At 47.9% G+C, this 21,573-nt stretch overlaps 1 protein-coding gene across 1 annotated transcript in view; it reads right to left on the reverse strand.

Moving 5' to 3' along the window:
• The window catches only part of DSCAML1 (Down syndrome cell adhesion molecule like 1), a 442,529-nt gene that overhangs the window by 74,798 nt on the left and 346,158 nt on the right, over positions 1-21,573 (reverse strand). Inside the window, exons 9-11 of the mRNA XM_006833865.1 lie at positions 11,751-12,029; positions 11,223-11,342; positions 10,288-10,464 (exon numbers count right to left, since the gene is read on the reverse strand). Coding sequence (XP_006833928.1) covers positions 10,288-10,464; positions 11,223-11,342; positions 11,751-12,029 — 576 coding nt within the window. The remainder of the gene's footprint in view (positions 1-10,287; positions 10,465-11,222; positions 11,343-11,750; positions 12,030-21,573) is intronic.

Genomic DNA, 21,573 nt, shown 5'->3' on the forward strand with positions numbered 1-21,573 from the left:
GGAGATTGGTTTATGAGGAGACTTTTATTTGAACATGAAACTTTTGTACAAAGATCTCCTTTGGGGCCAGATTTGAGATGTGATGTAGTATGCTCCCGTGATACTTGTGGTATCATGAGGTCAGTAAAATCTCCCACATTTTCCTTATTTTTTCTATAAAACCCAGAAACACTTAGGGCTAGTGGTGGTTATGTGCCATGGAGTCTGCTACAGCTTCTAAAGGCGGGTTTATGTCCTGCTGGTTCTCTAGTGGCATCATAGAATAGGAACCAGTCAATCTGGATTAATGTTTTAGGAGGAAAAGAACTAAGATTATGATCCCTTTGAATAAAGAAGTGAACTCAGAAAGGAAGGGTTCGCCTCATTTATCAGCCAATGAAAACTCTGAATCACAATAGTTTGATGCTATTGTGCATGGGGTGGCCATGTGTTAACTGTTGTTGTTAAGTGCCGTCGAGTCGGTTCCGACTCATAGCGACCCTGTACAGGGTTTCCGAGGCTGTAAACCTTTACGGGAGCAGAAAGCCTCATCTTTCTCCCATGGAGCGGCTGGTAATTTCGAACTGCTGACCTTAAGGTTCGCAGCCCAATTCATAACCACTACGCTACCAGAGCTCCTTATGTGTCAGCTAGACAGCAGCTAAAAACAACAGTAACAGTCGGGAATACTGGGAAGATAAAGCAGGTCTCCTGTTTCCATGGTTAAGTTTTACCTATCTCCTAAACGATCTACTCATTTTGACCTTTGTTTTGGATTGGATTGCATCCCTCAAAGATATGAGTTGGAATCCTAACCTCTATAATTGTGGATGTAATTATGTTTGGGATTAGGATTTTTTTTTTATGTTAATGAAGCCATCTCTGTGTAGGATATGTCTGAACCCTAATCACTTCTGAGTTATACTTGCTGTTGTTAGTTGCTGTCAAGTTGGTTGCAACTCACAGCGACCCTATATAGGGTTTCTGAGGAGTGGCTGGTGAGTTTGAACTGCCGTGGTTCAAACTGTCCTTGTGATTGAGTGTTTATCCTACAGCGCCACTTCAAAAAGCTCCTGGAAAAATTCCCTTCCATATTTCCACAAAAGTTTTGAAACCCTCCTATAAAAGGAGCAAATTAGACTCAGAAGGAAACCATGTGAAAAGCACCAAGGAACTAAGGAACTCTGAGACTACTATGAAAGTGGAAAGAGACAAGAATCTTTCCCCAAAGCAGAGGGAAGCGCATTCCTTAGAGCTGGTGCCCTGAATTTGGACTTCAAAGCCTTCTGAACTGTGAGAAGATAAATTTGTGTTATTTAAAGCCACCCACTTGTGATGTTGTGTTTGTTGGCACTAGGACAGTAGGACCACTGCAGAGGGTAGGAAGAGCTGGGCTGACCTCCTGACCTCCCTGCAGACCTCCTGGCAGGACCACATTGGGGTTTGTTGACTCTTGCTCTCAGAGGTCAGCTGCAGGGCCGCCTGGCCTGGGAAGAGGATGTGTGTGGTCAGCCTCTGCTCTCCTTCATGTGACAAACAGGGGTGGGTTACCCAATAGGCAAGGTGCTAACTAATCCGTAGTGAACAGTTTCACATGATTTTCAACCACATCTTAAGAAGATCTTCATTCCTGTCAGAGGCTGTGATTGTGAAAAAGTGGCTTGGATTCTGCAGGCAGACAGATACCAGCCATGCCTAGAAGCAGAATCTTGGACGTGGTGAAAAAATGTGAAAGTGTTCACTATAGATTAGTAAGTAAGCACAAAAGCCCGTGTTTGCTTTGCTTCCTGGGTAACCTGACACTGGGATGAAGCAGAAGACAAAGTACTCTCCTGAGGTCTGGAAATCAATAAGGCCAAAGAGCCCACTGGTTAATCATTGTAGTGGAAGGGCCTTATTCCTGCCTTCTCTTCTTCCTGAGGCAGGGAGACCAGACTCCAGGTCTTCTTGGTACAGGGCAGGGTGGGGACCTCTCAGTTGCCTTGAGATTGGGCCTGTGAGGCTGATGGCTGCCCGCCACCCAAGTGGGGAAAAGAAGGACCATACCCTAAATGACATAGCAGTGATAGTGACGAGAGGCAACCCCAGACTATTCTGATTCCCCTGCTGTGCTGGCCACCACTGTGCTTACCACCTCCTCTCCTCACAGACTGCAGATCCAACTGAAGTGGCCCTGTGGTCCTTGGGTGGTCAGCCGGCCTGTCATCCCCAGCTGGGAAGGACTAAGAGGCCTCTGTCCTAAGTTGGGCTTTGTAAGCAGGAATTGCTGAACCCTCAAGGAGCTTCAGTCTAGAAGGGCAATGTGACCAGGAAGCTCACAGGAAAACTGGGGGCATGTGTTTGTTTACATTTCTCTGCCTCAGTTCCATTGTCTACACTGAGCGGGGCCTATGAATATATGTGTGGGCATTCCGATCCACACAGCCAGGCAAACAGCCAGCCCTTAGGTCTGCTGGTGGCAGGGCCCATTCTTGTGAAGACAGGCTGGGGTACAGGCCTCGGCTGGTCCTAGAGGTAGGCTTTGGACATTTGGGTAGGTAAATTCCTGGGTATCCAGAGTGTGGTCTAAAAAGGGAGCTGTGAGCTACAAGTAGGTATTCCCTTTGACCCACAAACTCCTCTCTAGATCAGGGAGGGGGTCAGAAGCATGGGCCACAGTCCCTTGCTTTAAGGAAGGTACTTATGCCTGACAAGGAGGAGCTTCTTTTGGGGTCAAATTAAAATGAGGACCATCTCAGGTCATTAGATGTATGGTTGTCTTTTCCAAGGTTGTACTTCCTGATCTTTGTACCAGGGGTCAGTGAGTAGCAGATGGTCTGGCGGTGATGGTTTAGGTTATGTGTCAACGTAGCTAGACCATGATTCTCAGTGATTTGGCAACTATTGGCATCCTTCATTTTGTGATCTGATGTAAGCAGCCAATCAGTTGAAAGGGGAGATTCCTTAGGGGTGGGACCCGCATCCAATGTATTTGAATGTTCTGGCAAATGTTGCCCTTTTTTTGTATTGAAAAAATTTATACTGAGAATTAGCCAGCTGACTGAACTCAGTTTGATGATGCCAATTTGGTAGCAAAGAATGCCTTCTCTTGATCCTAAATCTGACTTTGATCCTCTAACCTCATGTTCTTGGGATGTGAGCCAGCAGTCTGCCACCTGACCTGCAGCTTTTAGGTTTCTCAGTCCCAGCAACCATGTGAGTCAGGAGAAGCAGCCAGTCTGACACCTGAACCACAGATGTGGGATTTGCCAGGAGTCACAAGGAAATAGCCAGCATGACCTATTCCCTGGAAATAAATCTCTCTCTCTTTGTTTTTAAGTGCTGCCAAGTCAGTTCCGACTCATAGCAACCCTGTATAGGGTTTCCAAGGAGCAGCTGGTGAGCTTGAACTACCGACCTTGCAATTCAAACTGACCTTGCAGTTCAGCACATTAACCCGCAGTGCCACATCAGGACTCTCTTTCTCTATATATACACACTTCACTGATTTTGCTCCTCTAGACAGACAACTCAGCCTAAGACACAGGCCAACCCAGGTCCAGGGGCTTCCTTCTTTCATGTCTGGATCCCTGCATCCCCACTCCCCTACCCCCAAATCCCCAATAGAATTTGGCTCCTTTCCCTTCCCCTGGGATTCCAGTGACTCTGCAGCTGGGTATGTGGTTTCTGTGTGCTCTTGGTTCTTACTTTAATTGGCCTGACATTTAGCTAAACAATCAAATCAAAACTCAAACCAAACATACAGTCTTTATCAGGTTTAATTGGCCATGGGGCTTTGTCTGTAGCCTCAACCGCTGGCACCTTCACAAAGTGGAGAAGACTGGGGGATGTAACAGAACCTGTCTAATAAGGCAACTTGTTGTATGAAGGGGCAAGAGCACATCCCAGAAGGCACTGCCACATGGCGGTGGTACTCAATTCACAGCCATCCTCCTTCCATTCCAGACTAAGCCTCCTGTTGACAAATTCTCTTTGAAGATACTTTATTCCGCCCCCCATGCGTCAGTCACCTCCTCCTTCTTTTGGTCATTATCTCTCTCTTTTTAAATTTTAAAAGGGAGCTAAAAGGCCAGCTCTGTGAATATGGTATTTTCACCTGTTAATTACATTTAATTTCAACCAAGTTCTGGGAGGTGATCTGGTGCTAGGAACAGACCACACACATGGCTAGAATCATAGATTGTCTGAGCTGGAAGAAACCTTGGAGATCAGCTAGTGAGAAGACTCCAATCCAAGTCGCTTATTGTACAGATGAGGAAACAGAGATCCAGGAAAAGGAAGAGAGAGTTCAAGGACACATAATGAGTTCGGTCTTTTGATTCTACGTTCTGTGCTCTTTCCACCAAACCAGGTGTACACAGAGGTAAGTTCCAAGTCTGAGCTGGAAGTTTATTACCCTGTGACTTAGATCCTGTCCCTTAACTTTTCTGAAAAGAAGCTTTTGCCTGCCAACCTAATAGGCAAGGTATTGTTGGTGTGTTGTTGTTAAGTGCTGTCGAGTTGGGTTCCAACCCATAGTGACCCTGTGTAGGGTTTCCAAGGAGCAGCTGGTAAACTTGAACCGCAGGCCTCCCAGTTCAAGTGGACATTGCAGTCCAGCGCATTAACCCACAGCGCCACACCAGGACTCCAGGCAAGATAATGGGAAGAGTTTTATAAGCTGTAAAGCACTGTGCTTATCAATGTGGCAAGGCTGGGCTATATGCTCAGGTACTCATGGGCTTAGCCCACACCAGTATTCTGGTAGTCAGGAAGGAGGGGGACCACTTGGGCCTGACGTTGGTCATCATCAAGAATGTCCAGAGACTTTGAAAACCACCTGCCCACTCGAATACACCCTTAGTTCCCTGGGGCCCTGATGAGGGACTGCATGACAATTGCCAGCTCTGGAATCCTGACTGCCACCAACCCCCTGGTATCTTGGGACTCTGATTTGATGCTTGGTATTAGAAGTCCTGGTATGGTGCTATGGGTTAATGCGCTGGACTGCAAGGTGAGTTTGAACCACAAGGTTGGTGGCTCAAGCTCACCAGCTGCTCCTTGGAAACCCGACACAGGGTCGCTATGACTAAGAACTGACTCAAATGCACTTAACAACAACAGCAACAATCAATAGTTGACTCGACATCGAAAGAAACCATTTAACTTCCAAAATCTATAAACACCTTGAGTTTCATTCTCCCTGTCCATCCTCACCTTCATTCTCCAACGCCCTAAGGCTCTTCTCATCAAATGACAGGCATGGGCCTCATCCCTGGAATGGAATGACCTTTGCCCCTATGGGTGCTTATCAAAATCCCTGTCATCTTTCAAGTCCTTCTTAGAGACTATTGCTTTTGTGATACTCACTTATATGCCCTCCAATTTAGAATTGATTACTCCATCCCTGCTTCTTCTATTACCCAGTTTGTAGCTTTTTAAGGCATTTACTGGCACTATTGGACTCCTGGTAAGGTGCTATAGGATAAGCACTGACCTGCAAGCCACAGGGTTGGCAGTTCAAACCCACCAATTGCTTCTCGGAAATCCTATACAGACAGAGTCACTGAGTCAGAACCGACTTAACAGCAGCAGTACAGGGTACTGATTCTACGTATTAGGGCCCCTGGGTGGTGCGAATGGTTTTCAGTGGACTACTAACCTAAATGGTGGCAATTCAAACCCAACCAGTGACACCACAGGAGAAAAGCCTGGAAGACCCTGTGGAGGGCAGTTCTCCTCTGACACATGGGGCCGCCATGAGTCAGATTCCACAACAGGTCTGCTTTATGTCTGTCTCTTCTTCAAGATTCCAAATTTCTTGAGAACAGCAACTTTGTCTTATTCATCGCTATTTTCAACCACCTACAACTAATGTTGTATACGATTATTGAACATGTGTTTTGTGCTAAGTATTGTGGTAACTGGAATCCCTGGTTAACTGTTCAACTACTAACAGTAAAGTTGGCAGTTTGAACACACCCTTGGAAATAAGGTCTGGAGATCTGCTTCTTGAAAACCCTATGGAGCAACTCTACTCTGCACAAATGGGGTTGCCATAATTCAGAATTGACTTGTGACAACCAGAAAGCAATAACAACACCATGGCAACCACTGAAAGTTAATGGTCTCATTTAAATCTTACCTAGGAGTACAAAAGGAGCCCGGTAGCATAGTGAGTTATGAACTGGGTTGCTAGCCACAAGGTCAGCAGTTCGAATCTACTATTTGCTCCATGGGAGAAAGAAGGGGCTTTCTGCTCCCATAAAGATTTACAATCTCAGAAACCCTATACAGGATCACTATGAGTCAGAACCGGCTCCATGGCACACAGCTGCCAACATCACCAATGAGTAATTATTATAATCTCAAATTTACAGAGAAGAAAATTGGGATTTATAGAAATAGTTGTCCCAAATCTCACAATTAGCAATTGGCAGAACTGGGATTTGAATTCAGGTTGAACTTATTCTAAAGCCTGTGCTCTGAGTGACAAGAGCTTTTATTGCCCCATGTAGTGAATGTTCAGTGAATAGCTGTTGAATTATCTTGAGAACAATAGCAATCAAGGTGTAGATAGTATCCAGTGAAGACCAACCACAAATGCCCACTTGAATGCTTATGGTGTATGTTCCCTTTGATATAGTTTCTAAATTCTATTTGGGCAAAGTGAGGATTAAGGTCAGTTTGCCTCCTGGGAGTTCACAAAAGTATAAGATGGAGCCATTATTGTTGTTGCCAAGTGACTATCATACTGAGTCCAAAATCTGCTGAAGTAAACCTTGAAAAGGCTTTACAAATGGTAGGTTCTGCAGGTAGGCCAGGAGGAGTGGTGGTGTTGAGTGGGGGAGTTTGAGACAGACTCAGATGACTAGAAAGGGTTTCTACCAATAATCTCATTGATGGTCATATGCCCAAGTCCTGAAGATCCTCCTCCACTCACCTCTAAAGTAAAATCAGAATTGGGGAAGGTGGGAAGAAGAAGGAAGAAAGAAAAAAGGCATATTAGGAGAGACAATGTTCAAGGGAAGTACCTGAGGGTAGACTGCCCTGGAACAATACGCAAGGAAGTTCCCAAAGAACTTCTTTTTCTAGCAGCCAGCTACCTTGTAGACTTCGAGGCTACTATGGAAGACTCTCCACTTCAGGCAGAGACCCTGACCATGTTCATCCCTCCACAGTCACTTCTCTTGAGCTTCAAAAGCCCTTGATCCTGGCTCCTCCTCTCCTGCTGGTCTGGCATGGCTGGGGTAGAGGCTGTGGGAGTGGCGCTGGAATGGAAGGGGGCATCGGTGACAGAGACAGGGCATGAAGGAAAGGCCAGCTGAGGGAGCACTTGTGTGAGGGAGTGTGTATGTGTGAGAGTCCCTGTCAGATGAGGGTTATGTGAGGGTACTCGAGAGAATGTGAGGAGAAAAACTGTCTGTAGGGAATGTGAGGGAGAGGGTGCAGGAGTGTGGAGCTGGCAGTGCGGAGAGACTATGTGTGTGTGTGAGAAAGAGCGTGAGAGACACTGTGGATCGACAGGCAGAGTGTGTGAGGGAAAGTGCTCTGAGTGGGAAAATACGACCCAGAGGTGTCTGTGAGACAAGCAGCTGTAAAAGAGGATTATGTGTGTGCCTTACTGTGGAAACAGACAAAAGAAAATGACAAGGCAGCTGAAATTAGGGCATCGGGAGAAAAAAGAACGGAAACAAGGTCCAGATTCTGCCCACAAGTGATAAAATGGGTAAGAAATTCCCCACCTTTCTCTGGGGCAAAGAGGGGTGGGAACTCGAGGTTAACACTATTGTGTGTGTGTGTCTGATTTTGTGTAGCACAGGCTTGTGAGACTGCTCTGATTTACAAAATGTGCTTCCTCTGAAGAGCCCAGACTTTCACAGCTGCTGCCTGTGTTGTGAGTTGAGGATGGTATGGAAACAAATGCAGACGGACAGAGGTGAAGTAATTTGTCCAGTCCCCCACCCTCCACCCCAGGACATTAGGATATGGGTGGTCTAGGTTTCCTCACATGCAACCCACTTCCGTCATTACATCCCCTCATCCCTCATCTCCAAAGAGAAACCATGGGTCTCAAATCTGGCAGCAAACACTTGCTCGTGGGATCCCTCACCTTCGAGCAAAAGAGCAGAAACCAAAGGAAGAAAGAAAAAAAAAGAATCTGAGGGTTTGGCTCATCTTTCCTGATGACAGTGGGCAGATAAGGATCAAATACTAAGGATGGTTCCAGGAGGTGCCTACTATTCCTCTCGCCTCACGCAGGCGGAATTAGCCAAGTTCTCCCTGGCTGAGGGATGTAGATTGATTGCCTGGTTTTATTAAGGACAAAGTGCTTTTTGATAGTGTGAAGGCAGCGGCTCTCCAGGGCAGGGATTCCAGCGCCCGGAGCTCCCTGAGCATCGATCGCTGGGGCTTCCCTGTCTTGTGCTGAGCTGAACACCGGCTTTGGCAAGCGATAAAGAAGCTATGAGTCTTAAAAGGCAGAGCTCTGGGGAGCTGCTGGGCAGACCGCACATAAGGCCCTGCTCTCAGCAGCCTTCCCTATACAGACCCGGGAAAGACTGCTTTTAAGAATAATCAAACTGGGGCTAGATTTTTGATGGTGTACAGGGTGCCAGTTATCATATGGTTGCTTTATGTATATTATCTGACTCAGCCTTCACCTAGGGACAGTGGTGGCTTGGCGGTGGAATTCTCACCTTCTATGCAGGAGACTGGCTTTGATTCCCACAGCCAGAGCATCTCACATGTACTTGTCTGTTACTGGACAGACACTACTTGTCTGTCACTGGAGGCTTTTGTGCTGGAGGCTTTTGTGCTGAACGAGTTTCACCAGAGCTTCCAGACTAAGATGGACTAGGGAAAACGCCTGGAAACCTACTTCCAAAAACCAGCCAATGAAAACCCTATGGTTCACAAAGGTCTGTTACCTTTGTGCATGGGGTAGCCATGACTCCGAAAAAGCGAACAGCCAACAACATGACACAAGACATAATGGGTTAGGACTACTATCATCCCCATTTTGTAGATAAGGAAAATGAAGGACAGCAAGGTCAAGTGAACCAATCAAAGTCACACAGTAAATCACAATTGACTTGGTCACACACTATAACTCAGGCTCTTATCCCTGACCTGATGGTCCACAGTCCTTCTGACATGATTCTTGAGGCCCATTCATTACACAGAACCCTAAGAATGTAAATGGACAGGCTTGTCTGGTAGGAATGCCTGTGTGTGACTTAAAATAATTTGTTGTTGTTATGTGCTGTGGAGTTGGTTCCGACTCATAGCGACCCCGTACAGGGTTTCTGAGGCCGTAAATCTTTATGGGAGCAGAAAGCCTCTTCTTTCACCCGCGGAACAGCTGGTAGTTTTGAACTACTGACCTTGCGGTTTGCAGCCCGATTTGTAACCACTATGCTACCAGAGCTCCTTTAAAATAATTTAGGGAGAGCAAATCAATGAATGGAGGACTTCTACAGCCATGGGATCAGCTCTGTATCCTGAGAATTTCAAAGTCACAGACACAGCACCAAGTTATTGTGAGTTCTCATTGCTCCCTTAGGTCTTCCTTTTTCTGTGATTCGTTCCTATGTTGTTTATAACAATTTAGTGAGGCAGGTGGGATGGGCATAAGCCTCTAGCACAGGTGAGGAAACGAGTTCAGAAGTGAAGTGACTTGCCCAAGGTCAGAGAGAGCATAAAGGTAGATTTGAAACAGGACCCAAAATTTTCTGACTGTAAGGTCTGTCTTCTACAATGTATGTATGATGTTGTCTTTTCTAAGCTGCGGTCGGATTAAACACGAGCCACCCACCCTCATAGGACAGAGCAAAACTATCTCCTAGGGGTTCCAAGGCTGTAATCTTTACAGAAGCACATTGCTTTCTTTCTTGCTCAGTGGTAGGTGGGTTGGAACAACAAACTTTTGGTTGGCAGCTGATGCTTTAACCGCTATGTCACCAGGGGTGCCTTTCACTGTAAGTAGGCATATATTAAGTAACAGAAATAAACTGGTATGACCACTCAGATTGAATTGCCGCCATTGTGAGAGAAGTAATGGAACATGATATCATATGACACAGCAAATCAGAACTTCATCAGGACTAGAGTGAGCTGGCTTGGGGCCATTCAAGGTCTGAGGCCCCCTTTTTTTTTTTTCAAGAGGAGTCTTTTTGAGGGTCCCAAGTCCACCTCTGACTAGGAAGCCTGCCAGCCTCTCCTTCACAGAAGGAACAAGGGAGTAGGTAGAGTGAGTGCAGAGATGGGTATGGGCCTGTTATAGGGTCGGGGTGGGTGCTGGAATGCCGAATGGGGGTCAGGACTTACTCTTGACAGTGAGGAACATGGACTTGCTGATGTCGGTGCCTACGCCGTTGCTGGCCTGACAGAGGTAGTAGCCAATGTCCTCCTCCAAGACGTGGCGTATCAGCAGCGAGCTGTTTGGCAGGATTTGGATCCGGCCGGTGAGGGGCACTGGGTGGTACTGCTGGGGGTTCCCACTTCCTGGAAGGAGACAATCATTAGCAGGGGCATTGGATAGGCTGATATGACCCAAGGAATGGATGGCCCTGATGTTCTCTTCCTGATCTAGGGTCATTCTGTAGCAGCTGCAATGCGAGGAGTCCACACCACTCCTGCTGGGCAACAGGAGAGGCTCTCACTGGTCTGGCCTTGCTCTGCTCTAGGCCAATAGGATGGAGTTAGGGTGGGGGAGCCTTAGGTCAATGCCTACCCTGACACTGAGAGTGTTTAGGGTGAATTCCTAGGGGAGGAAGAGTCATCTTAGGTCACTTGGCAATTGGCAAAGGGAAGAATGGCAGCTCAAATGCCAGTTGCCTCTTCTTAGCCTAAGAAAGAGGCTAGCCCTCCCCAAGTGGGACTTTGTGGCACCCCTTCCCATTCTCCCAGTGTCAGCCATGGACACCACAGTCTAAGGTCAGAGTTTGGCATAGGGCTGAGTAAGACTCTGAATGAATCCCTGGAAAAGGATCAAGATCCCAGGGTGAGTTGATTGGTGAAGAGGTGAGGGCATTGAGGTGCTGGGACTTCAGGATGGGAATGAAGCTAAGTGTATATACACTGAGCTATAGGGCTGGAGGCAAGAGGGGAGGTCAAGTCTGTGAGGATAAGAGGAAATTTGGTGTCAGCATGATACCCTGGGCTAGGAACTGTGCATACAGACCAGGACCACATTCTATCAGAGCATCCTCCTTTTCCCTCCCCAGCCCTGCTTGGAGATTCTGGCTGAGCCAGGGACTTGCCTTTGGCATGCTTCCACATGACCTTGGGTGGGGGGTAGCCATCCACCGAGCAGTTGAGCACCCCAGCTTTGCCGTAGATGCCGTCCTGGTTGTTAGGCTGCACCACAAATCGAGGGGGTACTGCAGAAAGAGATAGATCATCTCAGTCTCTGGGATATTTTCTAGAGCTTCAGGCATCTTCCAGCCATCATCAGCCCTGCCTGGACCATTCTAAAGTTGAGGACCGATCAGTTCCTGAAAGTCAAAATGCTGAGAGAACTTTAGCTGAGTACCAGGCTGGGAATGAAGAGTTCTGAGTTCTAATCTCAGCTTTGCCAATGACTAAGTGAGCAAACGTCTGCTCCCCCACTTAGGGCCTCAGTCTCCTGCCCTGGAAATTACGAGGTTTTTGGACTTCTTGACTTTTAAGGCCCTTGGCAAAGCCTACTTCCCATGAGCCTTTGATTTGCATGCATAATCTAGAGGGACCAGGTTAGCAACTGGTCAGAGCTCCCCTTGTTCCCCTGTAGATGATCTGTTCTGGCTTACCGCGCACGATGAGCTGGCGCTCACGGCTGACAGTGGCTGCAGCATTGCTGGCGATGCATGTGTAGTTGCCATTGTGCTTGAGGGAGACGCTGGAGATCTGCAGGGAGCTCATGAATTCCTTGCTCTCGATGGTCACGCCCGAGCCTGAGATGATCACCTGTCCGTCCTTCCTCCAGGTGATGCGGATGGGCATGTCCCCCGAGGACACCACACAGGGGATGTAGAGTAGCTGGCCGATGGAGGCGGGTGGGAACTCAAAGGGCTGGATTAAAGGGGGTACTGGGAAGGCAAGAGGAATTCTACCATTAAGGCCCCCACATGCCCCAGTCTGGCCAGCAGCACTTTCCACTGGCCTCGCCTGTGGGCTTGGCATAGAAGCCCCCCCACACCTCCAGGGCACTTGTTTTCCTGTGTAGCACACTCTCCTGTGTTCTTCTAGAAGTGCCTCCTCACTGCCTTGCAATTGTCCCCTGGCCCTAGTCTCCATGCTTTCCCAGGTCTGGACCCCAGACCTGTTCAGGGCCTTATTTATTCTGTCTCTGTTCAGGACCTTATTTATTCTGACCTTCAGGTCTATCCTGGGATTTGATGCACATGCATCTAGACTCCCTTCTGACCCATTGCTCAGTTGTCACCTCATTTTCCCTGCAAGTTCTTGGCACCCCGTGCCTATTTTCTGACCCCAGAGATGCGTCTCGCAGGTCTCTGTGGACCTGGGATGGGTAGAGATGGCAGGAGAAGAAGGGTGGTGTTGAGACGTTTTCCCACACGAGCCCCACAGCTGCGCATCTCACACCTCAGTGCAGTTCTCTGGTCCCCTGTGGTGGTCCCGCCACCCAGCCCATTTTCATCCATCAAATGTTGGGACAGGTGAGTGGAAGCTCCCAGCACTTGCTGCTTCAGTTGTTGGTTTTATCCACGTTGGCTCACTGCATCCTCCCACCAGGAATGTGAAGTAAGCTTAACTGTCCCGCTTTACAGATGAGGTATCTGAGGTTCAGAGGAGAAGTACTTTATCCTGGACCACCTGGTCATATGAAGTGATGGTAGGACTTGAAACTTGATCTGTATAATTTCTGAATTCAAGCTCTTATCACCGTACTGCCCAGTTTCCTCTCTGAGTTGTCATGAGCTACCATGGAGTGTCCCTTGACTCCTGGGGACTCCAGGCACAATAAAATGAAACATTTATGGTCCTGTGCAATCCCCATGATCATCGACAGGCTGGACCATTGTGATCCATTGGCTGGTTTTTTGAAGTAGATCATGAGGTCTTTCTCACTACTCTTAGTCTGAAAGCTTCACTGAAACCTACTCAGCATCATAGCAACACTCAAGTCTCAGCTGCAGGGGGGTGGCAGCTACACTGGAGATGTATTAACCAGGAGTCAAAGCCCAGTTTCCCATATGGAAGGGGAGAATTCTCTACCAAACCACTACTATTCCCTCTCGCCTGAGAAAGCCCTCCAAATGTCTAGACCAACAGAGGCCTTCTTTGCCTTGGGTGATGGCAAACAGCAAAGAGGCAGGTCTGTTGTTTTCAAGACAACCAGTCCATTAGGTGGGCAGCTTGGCCATGCACAACATTCTCCATACAGTTCCTTCCCCTACTGCCCACATCGCAGCTCCTGGGGAGTCAGTCTGGAGCCTGAGTCTGTGGGAGATGGATCCTCCTTTGTCAGCTTTGGCTGGAGTACCAGTCATTATCTTTATGACAACTCAATTAGGCCACAGCGACATCCCCAGCAAGTGGGGGGAGGAAGAGAGTGAAGGAGACAGACAATTAGCTTAACAAGGATGAGCACCCAGTAGATGAGATCTCCTTTCTGCAGTCAAATAATTAAATTACAAGGCTGTCCACAGTCCTCAGGCCTTCTCTCAGGCACCAATCCCACCTCTCCTTGGAACTTTGTTACTCTTCACCCTATGTCCACCCAGAATGGACACAGAAGGCCCGAGTCCTGAGGGGACAAGGATGGGTGTCATTGTATGTTTTCCCAAGCCCCCAAATCTTTGGGGGCTCAGTTGGGAGCTTCTCCTGGAGCAGGACAGGTGTGGAGATAGAAAAACCTCAGCAATGTTCTGGATCCCTCGGGAAGTTGTCTCCATAATCTGTGGTTGGAAGCCATACTCCTCCTCAATGGGCTTTTTCCTACTCTGTGATCTGGCCATAGATCCCGTCTGCACACCCTGAACACCCACAGCTCCAAGTCTTTGTCTATGCCTGTGTGAGTGCAACTGGGTGTCTGACCTTCTATCCTGCCCACTGGCTGGCTTTTGGCCTACCTTTTTCCAGATCCACCTGGGCCCAAATCCAGTTCCTCAACTCCACCCAGGTTTTCTGGGGCTCTTGTCATTGTCTGGGACTCCCCGTCCCAGTCTCTGGCTGCTTCTTTTCCCTGTGGTGGGTCATTACTCCTAGTATTTTGAGGATTTCCTGGGCCTTGGATATTCTCAGACAGGTTTCTCTGAAACTCAGACCCTAGTAATGGATCAAATGCCCATTACTAGGACTTTCCAGAAGTTCCTGTTGTGCCTTTGCTGATCCTCTCCTAGTTTCCACCCTAGATCAGGTTCAGGCTTTCTAAGCCTCCATGGACTTTTTGATGTTGTTAATAGAGAGATCTGTCAACTAATTTACTTACTTAGGCCTAAAAAACCAATTGCGATCCATTTCTCCTTCCACAAAAGCCCAAAGCTAGAGTACAGCAGTCTTCATAGGAGATGCCACATCGTTTTATACCCTGCTCAAATGCCACCTACTCTGAGAAGCTCATCCTCACTCTGCACAGCCCTGTAGTACTTGGTCCATACCTTGATTTGACAGTAGTAGGAGTAGCTTCATTACTACTTTCCCTGGGGCTTGGGGAGCATCTTTAGGGCAGTGATCATGATTTACTTGGCAAATTGGAAACACTCAATAAATAAATGCTTGTTGAATGAGTAGATGAATGAACATATGCCTGAGTATCATTTTCTCTGGGTTGACTTTTGAAGTTCATCTGCAAGGTGGGCAGGGGGTGGGAAGAGCACAGGGCAGGCAGGAGTTCTCCCAGAGCATGAAGGAGGCTTTATGTTGCTTCTCCAGATGCTGTGTTTATGCTGTAGAATTTTGGAACTGGGAGCTCTCGGTGGCCAGGTCCTTGCTATTGTAGCACCAGAGCCCACTTCTGCAATTTAAAAGCCTATTGGCACTTGAATAATGAGCGAGCAGAAAGTGATGACAGCTGTGTGGAGCAAGAGAGTAGGATGTGTGAGCAAAGCGGAGGCTCTTCTGAGGGAGGAGAAGGCCAAGGGGCTGTCAGATGTGGAGGACCATCTCCCGGGGATGGATGGCCAGAACATGACACTTCCACTAAGAACAGAGCAAGTGGAGAAAGACAGGTTGAACTTAGGTAGGAGGATTGGGTTTAGGCAAGGGGAAGACAATCTCTTTCAGTAAAAAGGGATTTAGATACTGGAACATGTTACTAAGGCAGGTTAATTCATTAATTAACTAATTCATCTAATATTTATGAAATGCCTGCTCTGTGATGGTGTTATGCTCCATATGGGCTTGGGAAAGTAGAAACATGTTTAAAATTCCAAAAGCACCTCCAGGAGTTTGTCATTTACTAGGGAAGGCAAGCAATTCTCCCAGTGATGATTGGACAAGCCCCACTTGACTATACAGATGCTGAACTCACAGTACGGAGGTCTGTTATCTAGCTGGGTGATCACCACTTCATGGCGGAAGGGACACCTGAACTGAGAGTTAAAGAATACACATCTTCTCAAAAGAGGGAAGAGAAAGACGGAAGAGAGAGAGGGAAGAGAGAGAGAGGGAAGAGAGAGAGAGGGAAGAGCCAAGGGGCAGAGGTCAACTAGGGGCTGCCATTCCTTTCTGGTCTTCCAGAATAACACGTATGACTCTTTGAGAGTCATCATTTAAGAAGAGAGGGCCAGCATCCATTCTGGAAGGTCAGGAACTCATCTGAGCTTTCCCAGTGTCGCTGTAGGAGGCAGATGACTAGACACTTCTCAGAGCACCTTGCTCCCTTCTATCACCAACGCTGTTGCCACAGCAGCAGACCCTCCACACCTGCTGCAGGTTGATTGTGATAGGTAAGATGCTGTGGCTAATATATGTCCCCTTAGGATCTCTTTAAGGAACACTAGTTGTACAGTAGCTTAAGCATTGTGTTACTAACAGAAAGGTTGGCAGTTTAAACCTCCCAGGGGCTCCACAGATTTACTCCTCCTGTCAAGATTTACAGCCTTGGAAACTCTTATGAAGCAGTTTTACTCTGTCCTATAGAAGTTCTGGTGTGGCACTGCTGGATAAGCACTGGGCTGTTAACTGCAAGGTTGGTGGTTCAAATCTACCAGCTGCTCCTTGGAAACCCTATACAAGATTGTTATGAGTTGGAACCGACTTGATGGCACTTAACAACAACAATGGGTCTCTATGAGTTAGAACAGACTAGATGCAACGACTGTGGGTCTGGATTTTGGTTTGGTAGAAACTTGGTTTTAGGCAAGCCTTCCCACATTCCCATAACTCTAGCACACAGGGATGACCTAGAGGGAGAAGAAAGTCCAGGGATCCTGGGCCCTTCTGGGCTTGCTAAACACTCGGGGGGAGTGTTGTAAGTGGGAGGTTTGGAGGAGCATTATGTGGGAACTCTGGGATAAATATGTTTGGCAGCTGCCCACATATGGGCTGTTTTCTGATCTGTGAGCATCACAGTTGCTCAGAAGATGGGCACTGGCTAGTGAAATATGTCTCTTGTTCCTGCTTCACCTGCAGGAAAGCAATGCCCCTGAAGGTGGGAACCCCTGACTACCTCCATCACAGTGATTATCCAGGGTATCTTGTGTTATTGCAGCTCACAAGCCCTCCCCTGCCCCAAGTTCCAGCATTTCCCCAGCTGGGACTTAGGGGGCAGGCAGGGAAGCCATGTGCTTAGGGACTTCCCTCTAGAAGCTCTGCTTGGGACACAATCATCTTTACCGAGAGGACACTGACTTGATCACTGACTTGGTCAGCTTTGAGGGAGGCAAAGCAGAGCAAGGTGTCGCAATGACGAAGAGACTAGAGGATGGAGTGGTTGAGAAGATATGGAGGTCGTAGCAGCCCACTGGTGCCGGGCCACCATAAAGTCTTTACAGCCACTTGTTTGTGAGTGTTGTTCAAGTGAGGGCATGTTGGCCACAGGCTGAGTCTATAAATCTTTTACGGTGTCTCTCATCATCTGTCTTGGAGATTGAACATTTTTATTTACAGAGACTGTGGGAAGTTGGGGCTTTCCTGCTGGAACAGCATGGGGATGGGAAGTAGCCTGACCTGGGAGCCAGGACACCTGGTTTTGAGACTGCTATTCACACACAGGACCTTGGAACAGTGAGGGAGCTTGCCTGCTCACAATCACTTATCTCTCTGCCCTTGAGTCTCAGTTTTCTCATTTGCAAAATAAGGCATTGGACGAAAAAAAATCTCTAAAAGCCCTGTCAGGATATATGTATGTGTGTGTGTGTGGTGGTGGTTATGTGCTGTCTAGTTGGTTCTGTCTGACCCATAGCAACCCTGTATAGGGTTTCCATGGAGCTTAAACTGCTAACCTGTGGTTCAAATAGACTTCGAAGTCCAGTGCATTAACCCACAGTGCCACACCAGGAGTCTATATGTCTGTTGGTAAGTACCGTGGAGTCGAGATATATATATATATACATATAAATCCAACTCCTTCTTCTCAGGAAAGTCTTCCCTGACTGCCTGCTTTAAAACTGCAAACCACTCCCCTCTCCCCTCAACACTCTCACTCTGATTCCCTGTTTGACATGAACCCAAACCAACCAAATGCAGTGCCATGTAGTAGATTCTGATTCCTAGCTACCCTACAGAACAGAGCAGAATTGCCCTGAAACTGTGAATCTTTATGAGAACAGATAGCCTCGTCTTTCTCCCAAGGAGCAGCTGGTGGGTTTGAACCAGCAGCCTTGTGTTTTGCAGCCAGATGCTTAACCCAATAAGCAACCGGGAATCCTTCTGTTTGACATAGGAAACATTGAATGTAGTATCCCTTTCGTCTCCTGAATGCAAGCTTTTTGAGGCCAGGGACTTCGTCTGTTTTGAGCACAGCTGTATTTGCAGAATCTAGAGTAGTGCTTGGAACACAGTGGGTGCTCAGTAAATGTCATGGAATGAATAGATGCTGCTTCTTCTTCATCATCTACATTGCCACCACCATCATCATGGGACCTGTCTGTCCAGTAAGGAGGGTGCTTGCCCCTATGTTCCTGGCTCCCTCTGCAGAGGGAATGGGGTTGTTGGCAGCACTTTTCAAGGGGTTTCCCTTCCCCAAGTACAATTAGGCAATCTTCCCCTGAGGAACCTGTGCTTCTTGTCCCTTGGATTCCAACAATGTTCCTTCCAAATCTCCACTCTCCCAGTAGTAGGCATTTGGCAGAACCAGCTCTCTCTTAAGTCCTATGATCATAGAAACCCCCTTCCCATTCATCAGGATGGGAAGAGGCTTCCACCAAAGGCTCCCAAACCTATGACAGGGACTGGTTTGGGCAATAGCTGAAGCTCAGCAGTGAGCAGCTGGGAGGCAGGACTGTGGGTAGGGACAGTGGGCACTTGGGAGTGAGGATGTCTCTGTGTGTGGGTGTGTGCCCTTTTCTAATCACTCTCTATAGGGAGTTGGCACTACCTCTTGCTCCTGGCTCTGCTGTGCCTTTGTTCTGGTTCCAGCAGCCCTGGAAGGCTCAGATGTGGACATGGAGATGTTCCCCTACACCGATCCTTGCCAAGGAGCCCCAGTTGCAGCTCTGCCTTCTTAGTTAATTAAACATTCAGCCTGCATGCCCAGAGATACTTTTATGCTACATTGTTTTTCAGCTACAGGGGGCCCTAAAGACACGGAATCTAGGCTGAATCTATGTGTTCACCTCCTAGCATCCTGCCGAAGATCTCTCGGGATGCCTGGAGCCAGGCACCCAGCTTCCTTGCAGCCTGACTCTCTCCTGCCAGTCAGTGTTACATGTGCCAATGCCCTGGAAGCACCCTCCGCCGTCTCCCTCCTCCATTCCTCCCACCTTGCTGCAACATTTTGCCCCAGAGTCACCTGCAGCCACCTTTTTGGGCTTAGGAATGGCACCAATGGAGGAAGTTTATGTGTATGTGTGACTGCTAGTATGGAAATACACTGGCATATGAGTGTGCCTGCAAGTATGAACAGGTTTCTGTTGCAAGGACACACAATACACATGTACCAGTACATGCATGGGTACTCATGTACATAGCCCTCTACACATGCGTGAGCATGCATGTGTGGTGTGTTCTGCTCTCCTCAGCTAAGTGTTTGGAAAATTCATTAGCAGACAAGCAGTCCCAGAAGGAATGGAGTCAGCAGTTGTTTTTCCAGCTCCTGGAACAGCATGGGTTTGAGCCCCGCCCTGTCTAAGAACCCTTGGTCCCAAGCACGGTGAGGGAGGGGCTTCCAGTTTATCTCCACCCACTACAACCTTGCCCCACCCTTACCGCTCCCCTTTTCTCTAAGCCAGGTCCTCAGGGAGATAGGCACTGTCCAGCCAGGCAGAAGGAGTGGGGTCTGGAGTGCTGTCCCTGAGTCCATCCTTTCCTTCCACCAGAGTGGGGCCCCTTTTCCATGCCCAGAGGCACCTCCTCCACCCTACTCCTTGGGCAGCTCTTAGAACAGCACATCAGCTAATCAAGCACTATCGTAATCAGCTCTGATGGTTTCTTCTGCAAAACTGCATTCTAATGAGGTGGGGAGAGGGAGCTGGGAAGAGAACAGGGACAAGGGACTCAGGGTCCCAGGGTCCCTCACACAAATGGCGCTTCTTTGTCTGGAGAAGACCAGTGACTACATTCCTTCTAGGACTGGGTTTTGGAAAATTTCAGACCCTGGGGCTGGAGAAAGGGAGAGGGGTCTGTACACACACAAGCAAACTTCTGCACACACATACACTTTAGGAACACCAAATGTGCTGGCATACATACACATATGACTGGGACATGTACTCTACCCTCTAAGGTAAGACACACACATGCACACACACATACAGACATACACCTTTTTCTCCTCTCGAACAGGGAGACACTGTCGCTCAGCACAATCGTAAGCGGTCCAGTGAGTTGCTGAGACAGAATGCATCAGATTCAATTCATTAGGACTGATCGTTCCCTGAATGGGGCTGAATAATTGATGAGCAGAAGCAGCTTTCAGGATGTTCTGTGTACTCTGAGGCTTGCTGGAGCCCTGTTATTTTATTTATTTATTTTTTTAAGCCAACAAACGCGGCCAAATGCTTGCTGGTGCGGGCAGGCGAAAGGAGTAGAGCAAAGGTTAGATGTTTTAATATGTGATGTTTACACTGTAAATTCTCGGTCCACTGCTTATAACGGGAAATGGATACAGGCAGTCCCATGATGTCAGAAAAGAAGAGGCGGGCTGGTCTCTCTTCCACTGCCACTGAGCTGATTCCTGGCATGGGGACATGACCAAGGGGTGGTGAGGTTTCTATTGGCTCCTGGGCTGGGCACAGACATCAAATTGGGTAGCTGGCCAGACTGTCCCTCAGCCTGATTGGGGTGCAGTGGGGGAAATAAGAGATCTCTCAGAGTCTCCTTTCTCCTTCCTAGGCCCAAGAAGGCTATAGACCCCCATAGTTCTCTGGAGGTGCTGGTCTCTAAGGGAGGCTTCCTGAGAAGCCATTCCAACCCAGACTACTTCCTGAATTCCCATTAGTGGGAACACTCCCTGTCTGACACTGTGAAAGGCAGTGGGTACAGGCGATGTGGATGACACAATCCCTGTACTTTGAGCCCTGGGTGACAGGGACATGATTCCTTGGTGGTACAAGTGGCTGCTAATCTAAAGGTTGTTGACTTGAACTCAGCCTAAAGGTTGGTGAGTTGGACCTACCCAGAGACTTCGTGGAAGAAAAGTCATAGCAAACTGCTTCTGTAACAATTACAGTCACTGGAAACCCTAGGAGCACAGTTCTACTCTCTAACACACGGGATTGATTGATGCATTGGAGTAGCAACAAACTTGTGTGTTTTTTTCTCCCCCTTTGTGCGTGTGTATGTATTCTGTTTTTCCATCTGTCTAGCAAACATGTCCATCAGGACGCCCCATCACCACACCTTGAAAGGGTTCAAACCAAATACAGCATCTGTCCTTCAACTTTCCCTTCTCCCAGGCCAAAAAAAGCCCCATTCAATCATGGAGCCAAAAGAAGAAAGCAAGGGATCTGGGACCCACTGGGACCATCACTCATGTGTCCGGGTTCCTTCTTAGGCATAGATGCCCATGGGATACAGCTGAGAGTTCTTGTCTTTCTTCCTGATTTCCTTTCAAGTAGCACCCCCCAAACCTGTTTCTTTATTCCTGAGAGTGCAGCATGGCAAACGTTCTTCCTCCCAACCTGGGTTATTCTGAGTTAATGTCTGGATTCTGGAGTTAGACAGAACTGGGAAACAATTTTGACTCTATATGACAATTCAGAGTCAAATTTCTAAGTCGTGGCTCTCCCCCTTGGAAAAGAGGGATCAAAATGGTACAGGATAAAAGTTAAATGGATAGGAGGCTTTGGGGATTAAATACAAGACTAATAGAATACCCAAGGAGCTAGCATAGTGGTTACGAGTTGGGTTGCTAGTCTCAAGGTCAGCAGTTTGAAACTACCAGCGGTTCCGCAGGAGATCGTAAGGATTTACAGCCTCAAAGCCCTATGCAGGGTCGCCATGAGTCCGAACCCACTCCACAGCACACCACCACCACCACCACAGTAGAACACCCAGTACAGGGAA

This window comes from Chrysochloris asiatica, unplaced genomic scaffold, assembly GCF_000296735.1.
Source record: "Chrysochloris asiatica unplaced genomic scaffold, ChrAsi1.0 scaffold00008, whole genome shotgun sequence".
NCBI classification, from domain to species: domain Eukaryota; kingdom Metazoa; phylum Chordata; class Mammalia; order Afrosoricida; family Chrysochloridae; genus Chrysochloris; species Chrysochloris asiatica.